The sequence below is a fragment of the Galeopterus variegatus genome, unplaced genomic scaffold (assembly GCF_000696425.1).
Source record: "Galeopterus variegatus unplaced genomic scaffold, G_variegatus-3.0.2 Scaffold5132, whole genome shotgun sequence".
Classification (NCBI taxonomy): domain Eukaryota; kingdom Metazoa; phylum Chordata; class Mammalia; order Dermoptera; family Cynocephalidae; genus Galeopterus; species Galeopterus variegatus.
The window spans coordinates 2,472-20,067 of record NW_007731243.1 but is presented as its reverse complement, the minus strand read 5'-3'; the positions used below and the strand labels follow the sequence as shown (position 1 = coordinate 20,067).

At 46.9% G+C, this 17,596-nt stretch overlaps 1 protein-coding gene across 1 annotated transcript; it reads right to left on the bottom strand.

The window, feature by feature from the left end:
• Positions 1 to 999: 999 nt before the first annotated feature.
• Positions 1,000 to 9,065, bottom strand: LOC103604415 (double-stranded RNA-specific editase B2-like). Its single transcript, XM_008588968.1, has 4 exons — positions 9,042 to 9,065; positions 4,766 to 4,796; positions 3,222 to 3,397; positions 1,000 to 1,452 (listed from the first exon to the last, which is right to left on the bottom strand). The coding sequence occupies exons 1-4, from the start codon at positions 9,063 to 9,065 to the stop codon at positions 1,276 to 1,278; spliced, it is 408 nt and encodes a 135-aa protein (XP_008587190.1). The 3' UTR covers positions 1,000 to 1,275.
• Between the last annotated feature and the right edge of the window lie 8,531 nt (positions 9,066 to 17,596).

The following is a 17,596-nucleotide window of genomic DNA, read 5'->3' as shown; positions in this document are numbered from 1 at the left end:
ATAGATTTATTAAACTGGACAAATTAGAGACCTGTTAAAGAGCATGATGAATGTTAGAGATGAGTTCTCAGTGGTAAAATTAAAACAATTCAAGGTGTATAGATGGACTAAAGATATGTTAGAGAAGTGTTTCACTTTTGCATGAATCTGGCAGCTCTGCTCTTAGGAATGGTGCTGGGGGGGGTAAATCCCAAATGGTCCTATGTCCAGCTGTGAACTGGAGGGCTCTGGTTGTCTGATGCCTTCTCTGGAGGTGATAGAATCTTGCCTCTTGCATTGTGACAGCTGCTTTAAGTAATTTTTTTGTCATGCAAGATGGTGATTGCAGAACCTAAAAGAATAGAGAGAGCTGGTAGCTCCTCAAACCTAAAGTAAAGGTTGCTTTGAATTTTTTCATGATTGCTTTCTAATAAAAATTTAGTCAAAAAGTCAGAATTTGGTCTGAGACTTGGTTTCCTTATTACCTGATAAGGAGATTGCACGGTCATAGCTAACCCATATACAACTCAAACTTCAATGAGTAGATCATCTGCCAGAAGAAACTAAGAGCAGTGATTGTCTGAATAGAACAGTCAGTCACTAGGACGTTTAGAGATGGTCTCCTTTTGTCCTGGATCTTAGCTCATTAGTGCTTTGGATAACTGCTCCTTAGCTCTGCTAGAATGGTCTTCATATCTCTGGTCCCATTTTAGGTGTCCTTTAACATCATGCATCTCAAATCCTTTTTGAAGGGAGGTGGTGTAAAGAACCTAACTGAGTAATGAAAACAACAGCGTTCTTATTGGTTTCTGGGGGGGGGGGCATGGCTTTTCTCTTCACTTGTGGCTTGTCTTGAAATGTCACAAACTTGTGCTAGAGAGACCCAAGTGTGTCCCTAGAGAGGCGCTCAGAGGGGAGGGGGATGTGGAGAGGGTGCCTGAAGCTCATTCCTAACTGGCAATGCTTCCGTGCCGCTTTTCAAGGCTGTGACTAAGTACCCCCCCACCCCCCGAATAGAAACTTTTCCTTTGACACTACCAGGAAGAGACGGAGCCACCGCAACAGGACTTGCACCTCTAGGTGTGGTGGACAGGGTTTGGGACAAGCAACCCGGGGAGGAACAGCATGTTCCCAGTTCAAGTCTAGGTGTTCACCCAAACAGTGAACACGCGAGTGTTCCAGGGACACCAAAGGAAAGCGGAATGCAGAGAGCTGAGCGACACACAATGTGGCCCCGCAGACACGCGTCTGCTCCAGATGTTCCTCTCTGGTCATGTAGCAAAGGGGTCCAGTGACTTAGAGAGTCAGTAGAAACTGATCTTGCTCTGGCGGCTTCCGCACCCAGGTGCCCAGACCGGCTTTCTGAAAAGCCCTAAACAGCTGCTGTTTCACAGACTGGTAGGCGTGCGCCCCCCACTTGGCCTCACAGTACATGGAGGGCGTGTCCCCGTGGCTTGGTATCCGCGTGCTCAGCTGTGGACAGGAAGGAGAGAGTGAGTAAGTCGACCGCCAGCAGAGATGGGAGCCTCGCCAGGTGAGAGTTACAAGGAGACATCGGCTCTCGCTCTCAGCCTTTGCTTTTCTTTCTCTTCCTCTGAAACAAGAGGCGCCATGAAGAGCGCTGCAAAGGTACATGTAGCTACCGTGTCCTACCAGGCAGTTCTACGGAAAACCCACTTACTGAGCATACCTTGCTCTATCGGAAGTGTGAATAATTAACAAACAAAATCAACACATAACTTGCTGCTATTAAAATTATAAGCTCTGTGAATTTTTTTTTCTTTGTGGAGGAGGGTTGGGGGCTCAGGATGGGGTGGGGAACCGTGGATGATTGTGGGAGCCAGAACAGCCCTCTGGCAGGCGGGTTGAGTTACACTGTTTGCCCACCAGAAGGATGCTTCCTCCATCAGGTTTCTGAGTTATAACAAGCAAGGCTTTGGAACCAGGCATTCCTAAGGCAGGAATCAAATATGGTTTCAATCCTCCCCTGGCAGGAGGTGAGGAGGGGCAGGGCAGGGCCTCCGAATCACACTGCAGGGTCTTCCAGGGAGAGCCTGGAGTTCAGCATGCCACTTGCGGGCCAAGATGACCTCTAGTGTGCGCAAAAGGAGAGGCCCCCTGTGTGTAGCAAGACAATACTGGTGCCCCCTGACCTCCCCATGTCTTTAGATGTGACACAAGGGAGTGCCCTGGAACAGCCAGGACAGAGACCTCAGCCAGAGCTGCAGGACGCCTGGCCCAGACCCACGTCCACGTGCCACCGTTGGGCAGAGGTGGAAGTGGCTGCACAGCTCATGGCTAGGATGTGTGACCTTCAGTGTCCTTTCAGTTGACAAAAAGTATTTTAGGCATCAGTTTGTCTGTCCTGTCCTACTAATTGGTAATTTGACCACAATACTGTTATTCCTGTTTGGAGCCAACGCCTGGATAAAGAAGTATAGAAAAATCAGCAAAGCACTCTTATTGTTGGCTTGTTTTTCTGTTATCTTTCCTTTTTTTTGTTATAGTCTGGAAGCATGTGAACATGTGTATTTTGATGTATAACCCAGAAATGTAGTTACGATCCATATTTACGGAGGAGAGAGCAGGCTCTGGATTGTTGATGCAGTGGGAAAGTGTAGGCTTTGGGTGGGGAAGAGATTCTGACCCTGACATTCTTCACCTGTGTAATTTGGGGCGTGTATTTTGATGTATAACCCAGAAATGTAGTTACGATCCATATTTACGGAGGAGAGAGTAGGCTCTGGATTGTTGATGCAGTGGGAAGGTGTAGGCTTTGGGTGGGGAAGAGATTCTGACCCTGACATTCTTCACCTGTGTAATTTGGGGGATGTAACCTAACTGCTCTGGTGTCCATTTCCTTACGTCTAAACTAGAAATGATGTCAACCTCAAGTCCAGGCACACTCTTCTCAGGACACCCTGTGTGAAACTGTTGGCACATGTCTGGCCACACTGAGCATTCACCAATAAGCCCCTCTTTCACTTGACTTCCTAGAGCCACTCTTCCTCAACTCCAATGCTGCTGATCTGGGGACCATGCTGGGAGCAGCAGAGTCTTGAGTCTGCAAGGAAAATGCTACTGGCCTGGGCAGGGGGGAAAAGGAAACACCCTGGGAGCTGGCTTTGTGTCTTCGGTTGCCCTCACCACAGACCAAACAATGGTCGCTCCCATGAGCTGGCTCAGGCTTGAGCCTGAGTCCCCCAAGCCAGCTTCTCCCCAAAAAGGACAGTGTGACCTACCCTACCATACAGCCGTGCCCACCGGGCAGAGAACACGTGCTTGCAGAGCCGCGACGAGCCCCCACAGCTCCTCCTCCCCGTGGTCGCATTAATAATCTCCAGGTCCGCGCTGCCCACGACCCAGTTCACGCTGAAGGGGGGGGACTTTCCCGGCTGCCGCACCTCGGCGTTGCTCACTCCTGTCAAAAGAGGAGGGGATGCAGCTAAGCATTAGTATCCCCGCCCCGGCAGGGCTCCCGCCAGAGCAGCTGATGGGAACAAAGTCTGCGTGGGAGCTCACGAGGTGTTCACACTGAACACCTGGTCAGTTTGCGGGGAGGTCACTGTTTTACCTGCAGGGACAGGGGTTGAAATCAAGCATGACCCTGACGTGCCTCACTGAGAGTAACTGCTGGTGTCTGCGTTTAACCCAATGCAAAGGATTTTATGGGCGGTTTTATAATAATAAAGCTCTGCCCAGCTTTTTCCCTTCCTAGAAATATTTGTCGAGGGAATTAATGAACAAGCAAAGCCATGAAGAAGCTACCTAAGAACGCACATTTATTGGGCACCCACTGCGTGCTCATCTCTGTGTGAGTCAAAAGATCCGGGGGATGAACACCACTGACAGACCGTGAGAAAAAAACGAATAAAAACGACATAGGTCTAAGAGTGTGGGTTAGTTAATTAATCAAGCAGTGTGACCAGAAACAGCACAGGCTGCAGGATTTCTGAGATCTGGTGCAAAATGAAAATGTGGGGCTCCCAGTTTGAGAGCTTTCAAGAGTTTTGAGATGACAGAAGAGCATTGACCAAGCACAAGCACAGGTTCCTCTAAGCTCACGTCATGGTGATTGCGCGGGTCACACGCCCACGAGGCTGGTCCTGTCCAGAAAGCATGCGTCTCCCCTTGTCAGACTGTACACTCTGAATTTTAGTGGGGACCCACACTCCTTGAAGCTGTCAGTTCACACATTCCCATCCTGCTCTGCAGCCGGAGGGGGGGACACACTTCGCAGCTTCTCACCGAGGCCCAGCCTCCCCCTGCCCTGCCATCCCATGATGCTCCTCCTCCCAATCAGGACTTCTTGGAGATGCTGGGGCAAAGGTCTGTCACCTGCATTGAGCACCTGCTGGGACCTCCCCATGCTGGGGCTTTGGCCCGAGGACCAACACGCACTAGACTCTGTGCTGCACTGTCTTCTCTGGCCCCTGCCTGTCTTCCTCCCCTCTGAAGACTCCGTTTGCGAATCTGTGACCTTGGGGCACTTGAAGAATAACAGGCTGCAGGAATTTGGAGGCATGGCCCCTGGGGGACCTGACAGATGCGGTCCATGCCCCAGATCTTTGTGGTCACCCCAGGCATGACAGACGTGGCCCCCATAAGTTCTGGGGTCTGCCATATGGCTGGGTCTCTGCTCAGAGCCTCTGGTTCAGCCACCAGTGTGTAGAAGAGGCATCTGTCTCCTGTCTGTTCGCTTGGGTGAGGCTATGGGACACTCAGTTATAGCCCAGAACCCACCTTGTCAGACGAGACACCCACCTGTGCCTCCTGCACCTCTGACCTCCTGCAGCTGTGCCAAGCCCCCCACGATGCTGTCCCCAAACCCATCCAGTTCCCCTTTGTGAGGGCCAGCACCCCCCTCCAGCCCTGCCCCCCTGTCACCTCCATCCTCTCCACCAGCCCAGCAGATGTGCTGCATTTAGGCCACTGGAGAGCTGCTCAGGGGTCACAGTGAAGTGGCCCCGACTGGCGGTGGAGACGCCCAGGTGTCAGGACGCAGTTGAGTGCAGAGAACCAGCTGGCTGGGTGGGGCGTGCTGGCGGGCCAGCAGATTCCCTGAGAGGAGCCGTCCCGCACGTGGCAGCACAGACCTCATCTAAATTCAGGGGAGACCACTCAGCTCTGGGCCACAAAGCCACAGACCCCAGAATCCTCCCGTGGTCCACTCCTTCGCCCACAACCCAGGGGCTTCTTAGACAGAACCAATGCCCACTCCCAGAGCACACCACCCTCTGTGTTTGCATCTGCCACCTACACAGCCAGTTTCCCACACTGACAGTCAGCGGTGACCTTTTCCTGGTCACGGATGGGCAACATCAGCACCTGGGCCATTCCATCCACGTCAGCTCTTTCTCTTTCCTTGAAGTGATGCACAGTGGCAGCTGCCCACCCCCGAGAGCTGGGCAGGGGGACAGTCTGGCCCATTGGCAGCCATGGGCTGTCCTACTGGGCAGGGACCACCCGGGCAGGAGGCAGCAGCTGTGGAGGTCACCGCTCCAGATCTGCCAGCAGCCAGGCCAGGCATGACAGCCCTCCCCCCCCCAGCCCCCCTAGTCTCTGAGGCGGTCAGGACTGACCACAGAGGCGCGGAGCTGGCCTTACGAAGCTCTAAAGAGGACAGTCTCTGGTGCTCGTGCAGACATGGGGCCTCTTGCTCCCTGCAGCGCCTCCTCCCTCTGCCTGCCTCCTCTCGGGTGTGGGAAGTGTGTGTGAGTGTGTGTGTGTGTTTGTGTGTGTGTGAGTGTGAGTGTGAGAGTGTGTGTGTGTGACTGTGTGTGTGAGATTGTGTGTGTGAGCGTGTGATTGTGGTTGAGTGTGTGTGTGTTTGTGTGTGTGTGAGTGTGATTGTGGTTGAGTGTGTTTGTGTGTGTTTGTGTAAGTGTGAGTGAGAGTGTGTGAGTGTGTTTGTGTTTGTGTGCGAGTGTATGTGTGAGTGTGTGTGATTGTGGTTGAGTGTGTTTGTGTAAGTGTGAGTGAGAGTGTGTGAGTGTGTTTGTGTAAGTGTGAGTGAGAGTGTGTGAGTGTGTTTGTGTTTGTGTGCGAGTGTATGTGTTAGTGTGTTTGTGTGTGTTTGAGTGTGTTTGTGAGTGTGTGTGTGTGAGTGTGTGTCTGAGTGTGCATGTGAGTGCATGTGTTTGTGTGCGAGTGTGTGTCTGAGTGTGTGCATGTGAGTGCATGTGTTTGAGTGTGTGCATGTGAGTGCATGTGTTTGAGTGTGTGCATGTGTGTGTGTGTGCATGCATGTGTTTGTGTGTGTGTGAGTGTTTGTGTGTGTCTGAGTGTGTGTGTTTGTGTGTGAATGTGTTTGTGTGTGTGCGCGAGTGTGTGTTTGTGTGTGAGTGTGCGTGTGTGTGTATGTGCATGTGTGAGTGTGTGCATGTGTGTGTGTGAGTGTGTGTGTGTGTGTGTGTGCGTGTGGATTGGGAAACAGCTTATGTTATAAATAATACCTGACACTTGATCATGTAAGTCACATTATAGCTGCCCTATAGATGACTAAAGTACGAAGTGAGGCCGTGACACAGCAACAGCCTTCAGTGTCACTGAGCTTTTCCGGGACCCTAGGGTGGACGACTCAAGGCTGGAGACCCAGGCCTCTTCAGGTTGAGGCAGGAACCAGGATGCTGGAGTCCCAGTGTCTTCCTGCGGGACCTTGGCAGATGGCTGCTGTCATCCTCACTTTGCAACCTGTGTGATCAGTCCTGTGCTTTGCAAGGTGATGTGAAGGTCGCATGGGATGGGCGGGGGCACTTTCGAAGCCTTAGTGCGATGATGACTGCTGTGTCCATCTGAGGGAGGACCTGCAGGCCGACTGCAGCTTGTCCAGTGCTCTTCAATTGTACAAAGTGTTTGCAGTGAGAACCAAAGATTTCCAGTTTACTTATAATCACCTAAGTGTGTCCAGGGAATGGGGCAACTAGCCCACCGGCAAAGGTCAGAGTTCCTTTCATGTTAAACATGTTCTGTGTCATTTATATGTCTGTTCATCATACGACCTTCATGCCTCTGCTGGAGACACATTGTCCACTGATACTTGAGCTTCTAGTTTAAGGATTATTTCCTCTCTCTCTTCTGCTTGCAAGAAAAACACTTCCCATTAGAGTGGAAGAATGCCAGTTCTCTTTTCTTTTTCTCAAAATAAATTGACCTTCATGCCTCTGCTGGAGACACATTGTCCACTGATACTTGAGCTTCTAGTTTAAGGATTATTTCCTCTCTCTCTTCTGCTTGCAGGAAAAACACTTCCCATTAGAGTGGAAGAATGCCAGTTCTCTTTTCTTTTTCTCAAAATAAATCTCCCATATGGAGACAGCACTTGGAATATTTACAAAGTATTCATGCCAGTAGTACAATTTTTGACATCACTGTAATTAATGACCGTAGCCAGTGATACCCGAGGAGACAGAACCACGTGTGCTGGACTCACTCAAGTCTAGTGTGCAAATCCACCAGCATGCAGTGAAACGTGGGATGACCTCACGGTCTAAACAGCGCATTCTCTTTCTGCAGGACGGGTCTGCAGGGAGGGACACAGTGTGGCCGGGAGGCCTCCTGATCCCTGTGATGGATGAGGAATGTCAGTTTTCTCACTCAGATGCTGCCCAGCACCAGCCTGCCTCTTTCCAGAGTGGGTTGAGGCTCTGGGCCCGACCTCTTGTCCTAGGCATCATGAAAAGACCGCTTTTATCTGATTTTCCATTTTCCTGTCTCAGGACGATTCTCTCCGTTTCCCCTCCTCTCGAATCGTGTTCACACGGACCATCCCTGAGTGTGAGCTGGTGTTCTGGAGCTCTATTAACAGGTTGGTTAGGTTAGTCCAGTTCATTCTCTTATTTATTTTGGCCTGGGGAGACATTTGGCTTCTAAGGAAGCTTATGCACATTTTTGAATGATCTCACCCATTATATATTGATTTTATCATTTTAAATCAATTCCCAGGTGCCCACAAACACATGTAGAGGATATTCCAAGAGCTTATTTATTCCGTTGCTCATGCCGTGTTCATGCAGCATCTTCCCGGCCACAGAGGATTGAGCTTTTCAAAGTGTTTAGAGAGCATTAGGGATGAAACTGCTTAACCCCATGCTAAATCATATTGTTAATGATAGTTTTAGATAGTGCTGGCACAGACGAAGACATGCCTGCTTAAGCCTAGAAACAAAAGTCTGGCTTGTGTTTAATATTTTCCTCTCTATGGCTAGGAGTTGTGGAAAGGCATAAATTCCTGGGGTCATTCTTCCCAAACTGGACATCAACTGGATTTAAGATGAAAACCAAGTCACAAAGACACAATGTATCTATAGTCACAGGAATACCCTGCTAAGACCTATTCCCATGATGTTCCTCAAGAGAATATGTTAGCACACACCTGGTGATCCAATCCTCTCAGAAAATATCATATTTCCTCCTTTCCCCTATTTACAGCATTAAATGCCTCCTGGAGATTATTCTGAAATCTCCATCCAGTGAAATATGCCAACAGAGCAGAATCTGCTAGTTGACATGGGCCTCCATCCTCATTAAGATCAGGGGAGGGAGCTTTCGTGGTCTGAACATGGAACAAGTGACCACTGGGTCAGCTGTGCTCCAAGAGGAAAGGAGTGTCCTCGAGAGTCAGCACTCAGAAATGCAGCACTGTGTGCAAACCACAGACACGCACGTACTCGGACGCTGGGGTCCTCTGCAGACCACCTTACCAAAGGTTCTGTGAACCTGCTCCATGACAGCCAGAAACTAAAACAAATCAGAATAACACTAAGCCACTAGGAACATGGGGGAGCTTTTGCCTTTAATGAACGGCAACAGGAGAACAGCACTGTACATTTTAACCTGGTTTCCTTATGTAGAGAAACTTGTTCTTTAACAATGTAGTACTGTGTTTTCTGTGGCTGCTGTAACAGATTGCTACAAATGCGGTGGCTTAAAACAATGGAAATCTATCCTCTCCAAGCTCTGGCGGCCAGACGTGTGAAATCAAGGTGTTGGCAGGGCTGCGCTTCCTCTGGAGACTGTGGCAGGGAATCCCTCCTTGACTGTTCCAGCTTCTGGTGGCTCACGTGTTCCTGGGCTTGTAGCCGCATCGCTCCAACCTCTGCCTCTGTCTTCAAACGGCCCTCTCTGTGTGTGTAAATCTCCACCCATCTCCCTTTCATGAGAACAGCTGTCATTGCATGTAGGACCCTTTGAGACAATTCAGATCATTTCCCCAGCTCATGATCCTTAATTTAACCACAACTGCAAAGACCCTTTCTTCAAATAAGGTAATTTTACAGGTTCCTGGGATTAGGATTTGATATCTTTGGGGGCCATTATTCAGCCCCCTATGAGCACTAACTTTGAATTTGGGAACTGGTCTATGAACCAAGTGAAGACTCTTTTTGGAGAAGGAGCAATCCCACACCCTGGGTACCACTTTCTGGCAGAATGATGACTTGCAGGTGAAGAGCTCACGGCCGCTTCTCTGTGCATCCATTTCCCTTCCCTCTGCACCTGTCTGCGGTGTGATGTGGACCATTGAGCCTCACTGTTAGGAAGGCCGGCACCTGGCGCTGTGGTGCAGCTACCCAGGAGGACAGCTCTTGAGCTGAAGAGCCGGTTGTGCAGACGACCAGCAGAAGCACATGTGGCATGCACACGCCCCTGCCTGAGTGGGACAGCCTCAATCGGGTAGGATCTCGGACATGGGAACTTGTGCAGAAAGCCCAGGAAAGGGTGAAGGGGAGAAACATGTCTCTGGAAAACTGTGTTACCTGGTGAAGAGTAGGACCTAGTGCCATTTTTTCTTTGGTAATTATTCCCGAGGGGTCTTGGATATAACCTTGCCTACCTAAACAGTTTCTCTATCAGAGTAGTGTCGAATGCAAACAGTGCTAATAAAAGTTTGTTAAACCTCATACCTAACACAGAGATATGCTGGCATTTATTAATCTGTAAATATACCACACAACATGTGGGTTCTTCTTTTATGACAATTTCTAGAGAGGTATCTTATTTCAAAGCAGATCTGTATGAGAATAAGCTGGTTTCCAGCAGCCTTTGATGTGAATATTCTGCCAGGCTGGCTAATACAGAGAGGTCGGCTTGATGCTGTAAATATACCACACAACATGTGGGTTCTTCTTTTATGACAATTTCTAGAGAGGTATCTTATTTCAAAGCAGATCTGTATGAGAATAAGCTGGTCTCCAGCAGCCTTTGATGTGAATATTCTGCCAGGCTGGCTAATACAGAGAGGTCGGCTTGATGAGATCGTATGACCTTTCGTCTCACTGCACACAGCCGAAGTAATAGGGTGGGCTCCAGAAATGGGCCAGGGTTGAACATCGCTTCTGTGGCTTGCTAGCAGCATGACCTCTGATAAGTTAATTAACCTACTACTGCTACCACCACCACTTCCACTACTACCACCATCACCACGACCACTGCTGTTACTAACACCATTATTTAAGAGCAGTGAGAGTGATCCATGATTCATCTGCAAAAATGAGTTCTATTATGGCTCACATAGCTATAAAAAGATGCCTTACTTTAAGAAAATCCTTGTTTACCTTTTTAAAAAAGGTATTATATAAGTGAGACATCACAGCATTTCTTTAAATAGCTAGTGGGCCTACTATACTTAAAATGCCATTCATTTTCCCAAAACTAAATTTACACAAGACATTTCAGAGATATAATTTTTACATGAAGTGAGGCAAGTCTACATTACAGGGTAACGTTATGTTTAATTTAGTGAAATGATAGAAGCAGCATGCTTCTAGGCATGCACAGAATCATAAAGTTGCAGGAACAGAAGGAACCTCTTGAGTTTTNCCGCCGCGCTTCCCAAGCGGCGCACTATCCAGTGCACCACCAGGCCGGCCCAAGAAAATCCTTGTTTACCTTTTTAAAAAAGGTATTATATAAGTGAGACATCACAGCATTTCTTTAAATAGCTAGTGGGCCTACTATACTTAAAATGCCATTCATTTTCCCAAAACTAAATTTACACAAGACATTTCAGAGATATAATTTTTACATGAAGTGAGGCAAGTCTACATTACAGGGTAACGTTATGTTTAATTTAGTGAAATGATAGAAGCAGCATGCTTCTAGGCATGCACAGAATCATAAAGTTGCAGGAACAGAAGGAACCTCTTGAGTTTTATGTACTGCCAGGTACCCTGTGGGCTTCTGCACACGTGTGCATGTGTGTGCACACACATCTAATGGAAGTAGAGCTGGTAAATATAAGGTGGACTTACAGATGTGGGTAACTGACCACTAAGGCTGTATTAGTGCCATTTTATTCATTATCATTAACATGAACATCATTATAATTGCCAGTAATTTTGTAGCTACTGTCTTGACTTAACAGAGCATACTCAGTGGAAAATATGGGAAATGTGCAAAGCAGTCTGGAGACAGCATTAGAACTGAGGGGTGGATGATTTGTTCTTTCTGCTGTGAGATAGCCTCAGCAAGCTCTCTGGGGGCCTGCTAGCCAAAGGGGTATATACCATATTTTTACAAAAACAGGCCGTTACAGCTTTTCCCCTTGCCTTTCTTCATTCGACTGTTTGGATGAGGTGGTAGCTGGGGTGGTGGGAGGTGGGTGTTTACAGCACGTGTCCACACCATTCATTAAGTTTGTGTGAGAGTCTGCTGGTGGTGGCAGCTGTGTCACCAGACATCTTCTTAGGAGAGTGGATGCCTCCCCTGATTTTCAGGGACTTTGTTCTGAGAGTCAACAGGAATGTGACCTTCTTCGTGAGGACAAATGACTGTGGTCTGTGTTCCACACAGTCTGCAATGCACGGGCTCACAGGATGCTTCCAAAGATGTGAAATTTCTGTGGCAGGAGGAAACAATTTTTATTTCTAACCTGATAATGGCATGATTCTTGGCTTCTGTAACAATTGTCGTTATTTCAAAATATGTGGAACAAAGGGACTTTAACAGAATATGGTTGTTTGTTGTCCCAAATATACATTTTTCACTGCTGTTGTATCCAGAATGTAATAATATGCTGTTTCAAACTGAATAAAAATGTGGATGCTTTCTATTGGTCTTTATTCTGCATTATCCATTTGGGATTATTTTTCTCATGCCCAGGTAACACATTTAGTGTTCCCTTCACCGTGAATCTGCTGAGCTGGGCCATCTCAGTGTTTCCTTGGAAATGTTCTCTCACTCTCATTTCGAAGGACTCTTTTGCTGGATATAAGTTTTTAAGTTGAGATGAATTTGCAGTCAGCATTGTATAGATGCCATTCCACTCAGTTTTGTCTTCTAAGAATCAGCTCCCAGTCTGATTTAGCTCATTTGAAGTTAAATTGACTTTTTTTTTTAATTTTATGGCTGCTTTTAAGATTTTCTTTTTGACTTTGTTTTTCAGCAGTTTTACTGCTGAGGATTTAAAAAATTCCTTCTTGGGGTATAATTTGCTATTTGGATCTCTACCTAGATGCTTTTCATTTTTCTTGGAAAGTTCTTAGTTATGATCTCTGTAAATATTGCTCCTGCTCCATGTCTTATCTCTTCTTCTGGAACTCCTGTTACACATGTGTTGGACCTCCCCACGCTGTCTCTTACTGCTCTTTTGTATTTTCCCCATGTGATGCATAGTTTTGTGTGTCCACTTGGCTAGGCTCTAGTGCCCAGTTGCTCCATCAACCACTTGCCTAGCTGTTGCAGTGAGGGCATTTTTAGCTGTGATTATGTTTAATTTAGAATCTTTGAGTAGAGCAGATTACTCCTCATAATGTGCGTGGACCTCATCCAATCAGTCGAAAGCCTTAGGAGCAAAAACTGAGGTCCCTTGAAGAAAAGCTTCTGCCTCCAGACAGCCTTTGGATTCAAGACCATCTTCCATTCTGTCTAGAATTTCAGCCTGCTGGCCTGCCCTGCTTATTTTATTTTATTTATTTATTTTTTTATTGAATCATGATTGATTGTACATATTTTTAGGATTCAGTGTTGACATAAGTTGGTCAAATCAACATTACTAGTATGTATATTGTTACAAATTGTACTTATTCTTTATGGCCCTTGTCTAATCTCTCCCCATTCCCCTCTCCCTCTCCCTCTCCCCTCTAATTACCCTAGATTTCTTCTCTCCTTCTGCAAGAGTAATGGTTACTCTGTTGATTTGTTACCTAGATGATCTGTCCAATGCTGAGAGGTATGGTCAGGTCCCCCAATATTGTCATAGAGCAGATGCTTCTTTTGTCACTGTGGAATGGGCTTTGTGGAGAGAGACATCCTCTTCTTTTCTTTGGTCTCTGTTGGTGGCTCTCCTTGTGCCAATGCACTCCAGTGGCTGGTGGACCATCTGTGTAGTGCTTGTGACATCTAGCCACTTTTGAAGCAGTCGTGGTTATTGTGGTGGGCCACATACATGGAGGTGATGTTTTTGGCATGCTCCTTGGTGCTGGTGGTGTGCCTGGTTGTGGGGGTAGTCCAGTCCGTGGCTCTATGCCTCAGGCATGAAGGTGGAGCCCTGAGGAGCCATTGGTGTGCCTGGTTGTGGGCGGGGGTTCCAGTCCCCGGTTCCAAGCCTCAGGTCCTCGGGCAGGCCCCAAGGTGCTGGTGATGTGCCTGGTTATGGGAGGGTGGTCTGGTCCCTAACTCCATGCCTCAGATCCCCTGAGCCAGAACTAATTTTTTGTCCTTTGCTTACTTCTAAAATGGGGGAAATTCCTGTGGGTACCAGTACTTGAGCTAAATTGCTGCTTTGCTGCTGTTTCCTTAGGGAAGGCTTTTTGTGTAGCTCAGGGTTTAATGGTGGACCTTATTGGTACTTCCAGCTCCCCAGAGACCTGGTGCACCTGGGTTGTGTAGAAACTCTGATCTGGGCCTGTGTTTTTTCATCAAACTGCACCCCACACAATTCTGCATTCCTGACCAGTCTTCTCTGAGTGGTCTTGTGCTGATTGGGGGATGAGTCAGCTGTCCTTGCTGTGTTCCAGTGTTCTCCTGGTGGGCCCATCTCCCCCACTGCCCATGCTCCAAACAGTTCCCATGGGACAGGTCCTATGCCAGTCCCTTGTGATGACTCACCAGCTTCTGAGTGGCTCCCCTTTTTCAGCTGTTCTGCCTCCTTGCTCCTGTGTGGGTCCATGGGAACCCTATTAGTGGTTTTGCTGTCCTGGGGGCCTTGGTGGCCCACTTCTCCCCTCCTGCCTCCAAGCAACTCCATATGAAGGGCACAGCTGTGGCTTCTGCTGGCTCCTGCTCTGTGCACTCAGCAATTCCAGCCTTAAAGCATCCACAGCATGAAATGCTCTGAGTGGTTTTTTATTTCTCTCATTGTGGTTTCTCCCCCTTCATGAACCCTGTAGGTCTCTCCACCTCTTCTCCTGAGCTCCAGTGGCCCCAGCTTGGCTGTTGTTACACTTTTATAGCTGTAAATTGGTTGATTTGTGGGAGAGAGTAATGCTGGGGACCGTCTATTCTGCCATCTTGACCAGAACTCATCTGCCCTGTGTATTTTAGACTTGCCAGCCCCCACAGTTGCATGAGCCAATTCCTTAAAATAAAGCTCTGTCTTTCTCTCTCATCTATTTCAATCCTTCCTATCTATCTATCATCTATCCATCCATCCATCCATCTATCTATCTAATGTCCTATTAGTTCTGCTTCTCTGGAGAAATCTAATACATTCTCTTTTTGCCTTTCTGTGCTGCATTCTGGATATTTTATTCAGAACTATGTTCCAATTCACTAATTCTCTCTTCAGCTATGTTTCATTTGCTATTAAATGTATCCTCTGTTAAATTGTTTTCTTTATTTCTGAAGTCTCCGCTTGGTTCTTCTTTTTCTTCTTCTCCCCCTCCTTCTACTTCTTCTTCTCTATCTTTTATCTCTCCCCTAAGTTTCCCATCTTGCTTTTCTAAAAGTCTCTGCTATCACGTTGAGTGTGGTTTTATATGAAAGTCAGTCTCTAAGAACTCCAGTCTCTGGAGCTGTGCATCTGCTCCTCTGTCTGTCGTTTCTGTTGGGATTTCTGCTTGGTTTGGTCTTGTCTCCTTCTGTGCCTGCTCATTTTTTTGTTTTGTGGCAACATTCTACTTGCAATTTTTTGTAGGATTATTTTGAGCTAACTAGTGTAGGATCATCTTAATCTAAATTTAGGAGTGGGGATAATTTCAAACTGTCTGCACATTCTGCTAGGGCCTGCTTACCTGGGGTCCAGCCTCAGCCTGATGATGCAGCTCTTTGGTGCTTTCAGTGAGGGAGCCCTTGGATCCTGGTCCCTATCCACTTAACCTCTGGTGGCTGCAGAATCACCCTCAGCCTCCCAGATTCTCAGGGACTCTTAGAGGAAGATCTCACCCCTGTCCCTCTTCCATTCCCCAGATCCTGGCCTGGTAATTCTTCACTCCCTTGTTGGCTCTCCAGTGCCATCAGGAAGACTTTTATGTGTCACCACTAAGGTCTTTTAGCTGTCTTCAGTGTCCAGGGTATGGCACTACTGGAATCGGTATTCTCTAGCTTCACAGAATCTTCAAAGAGACATCATCTAATATGGCAACATTGCACAAATTTTCTTTAGGTAGGGGCTTTAGTCCTTGTTGTTAATTCTTGTGATTGACAAACATTTGTCTCTTAGCGTGGTGTAAGAACTGTAAATGGTCTGTGTGGGTGAAGACATCCAGGCAGAGATGATACAGAAAATGTTCATGTCAGACACAAATATTGTAAGTAGAATGTTGCCACAAAACAAAAAACTGAGCAGGCACAGAAGGAGACAAGACCAAACCAAGTGGAAATCCCAGCAGAAATGACAGACAGAGGAGCAGATGCACAGCTCCAGAGAATGGAGTTCTTGGACACTGACTTTCATATAACCACACTCAACGTGATAGCAGAGACTTTTAGAAAAGCAAGATGGGAAACTGAGGGGAGAGATAAAAACTGAAGACAAAGGAGGAGGAGGAGTTTTGACTCCAAGGGTAGGACTGGGACCAATGAGTGATGTCTACAAAGAGGCTAATATTAGTTCAAAATAAAAGGGAATAGTTAAGAACATTAGTCAGAGGTATCTGAAGAAGGGATGGTTTACCTCAGCAGGTGTTAAGTTTTCTTTCACCATGAGCCAGGGAATAATTGGGTGAAGAGAGTCTGGTGTTGCAAGATAATTGGGGGAACAGAGGACTTCTGGGCACCCTGCTGGTCTGCCCAGTACCCTGCCTACCCTACAACTGCCTTTGTTACCCTGTTGAGGGCAAGGCCCATATGACCCAGTCTTGGATCTGGGAACCAAACAGTAGTTCAGAGCAAACTCAGATTATTTACTTGGTGTTTCTCAAACACTTCAAAGATGATACGAAGTCCACAGTGATGTCTCTCGAGGAGCCCCCTTCTCTCCTGCCCACTCCTCCACGTCCTGTGGCTGCAGCCTGCCTGTTTCTCAGGGCCCCGTGGACACCCTCCTCCACTCCCCTCCTCGTCTCTTTCCGCCCCGCTCCCATGCTTGATTCTCATTCCTTCAGGACTTCTCTCGGACGTCACCGTCTCAGTGAGAGCGCTCCCAACCCTTTCATTTAGAGTCAAGGGTCACTTTTTAATCCCTCTCAGGCTTCATTTTTCTACAAAGCACTTATATTTTGTTTGTCCGTCTTTCCTGCTAGAAGGATCACCCTGACGTGTGGATTTTTGACTGTTTTAGTCACTGATCTATTCTTAGTGTAAGATTGTGCCTGGCATATGGTAGACAATCAATACTCATTTGTTGAATGATTAAACGAATGTCTGAACTATTTTTACCAACTCCAGACAAATGGAATGTATTGACAACAGACATATTTTCCTCAGAGTAAATGGTAAAATTCTCAAGACTAATGTAATTAAGTTTGATGTTTAAATTCCTTTGAGAAATAATTTCTTAAAATCATGATGGAAATTAAATAAAAAATAATTAATATACAAATATATTAAAAAGAAGTCTCTAGAAGACTAAAACAAGGTTTTTCTATAATTTTAAATTTATCACAAGCTATATGACATCTAATTTGTTTAGGGAGCTTAGTGCTAATCTATGGAAATGTTTTCTTAGACAGTTTTTTGCTGAATTGTTTTTGGTCTTTATGTAAAGATACTAGGATTGCTTTTGGATTATTCTAGAAAGATTTATATATTTTTTCCTACCAAAAATTCCTTCAAGGGCACAGGAGGACAAATTCCTACCTCTAGTGACTATAGACAAAGCAGCCTACTCAAAAATTTTTTTGAGGGCCGGCCCGGTGGTGCACTGCTACAGTGCACCGCTTGGGAGCGCGGTGGCGCTCCCGCCGAGGGTTCGGATCCCACATACAGACCGGTTCCCGCTCACTGGCTGAGCGAGGTGTGGGAGCAACACCGAGGGTTGCAATCCCGTTGCCGGTCCAGGTCCGGTACGGGCGCAACACTGAGGGTTCCGATCCGTTGCCGGACACGAAAAAAGACAAAAAGGAAAAAAAAAATTTTTGAAACTCATGTGTTTTATTCTAAACATTTAAAAAAAAACTAGCAGGTTACTCCATAATATGTCTGGGCTTGTTTTAATGTAAAAATAATATTACAAATTACTTACCACCTGGATAAAAGAAAATGTTTGCCACTACTTCACTGAGGTATTTTGAAAAATACT

What these genes read in the sequence shown, in the direction of transcription:
- LOC103604415 (XM_008588968.1), bottom strand. Translation starts at nt 9,065, where the DNA reads ATGCGGCTACAAGCCCAGGAACAC. An exon ending in GCTTGGCACAGCTGCAGGAG is followed by an intron (nt 3,398 to 4,765) that starts GTCAGAGGTGCA and finishes TTTTGACAGGAG; the next exon opens with TGAGCAACGCCGAGGTGCGG. An exon ending in GGGCACGGCTGTATGGTAGG is followed by an intron (nt 1,453 to 3,221) that starts GTAGGTCACACT and finishes TCCTGTCCACAG; the next exon opens with CTGAGCACGCGGATACCAAG.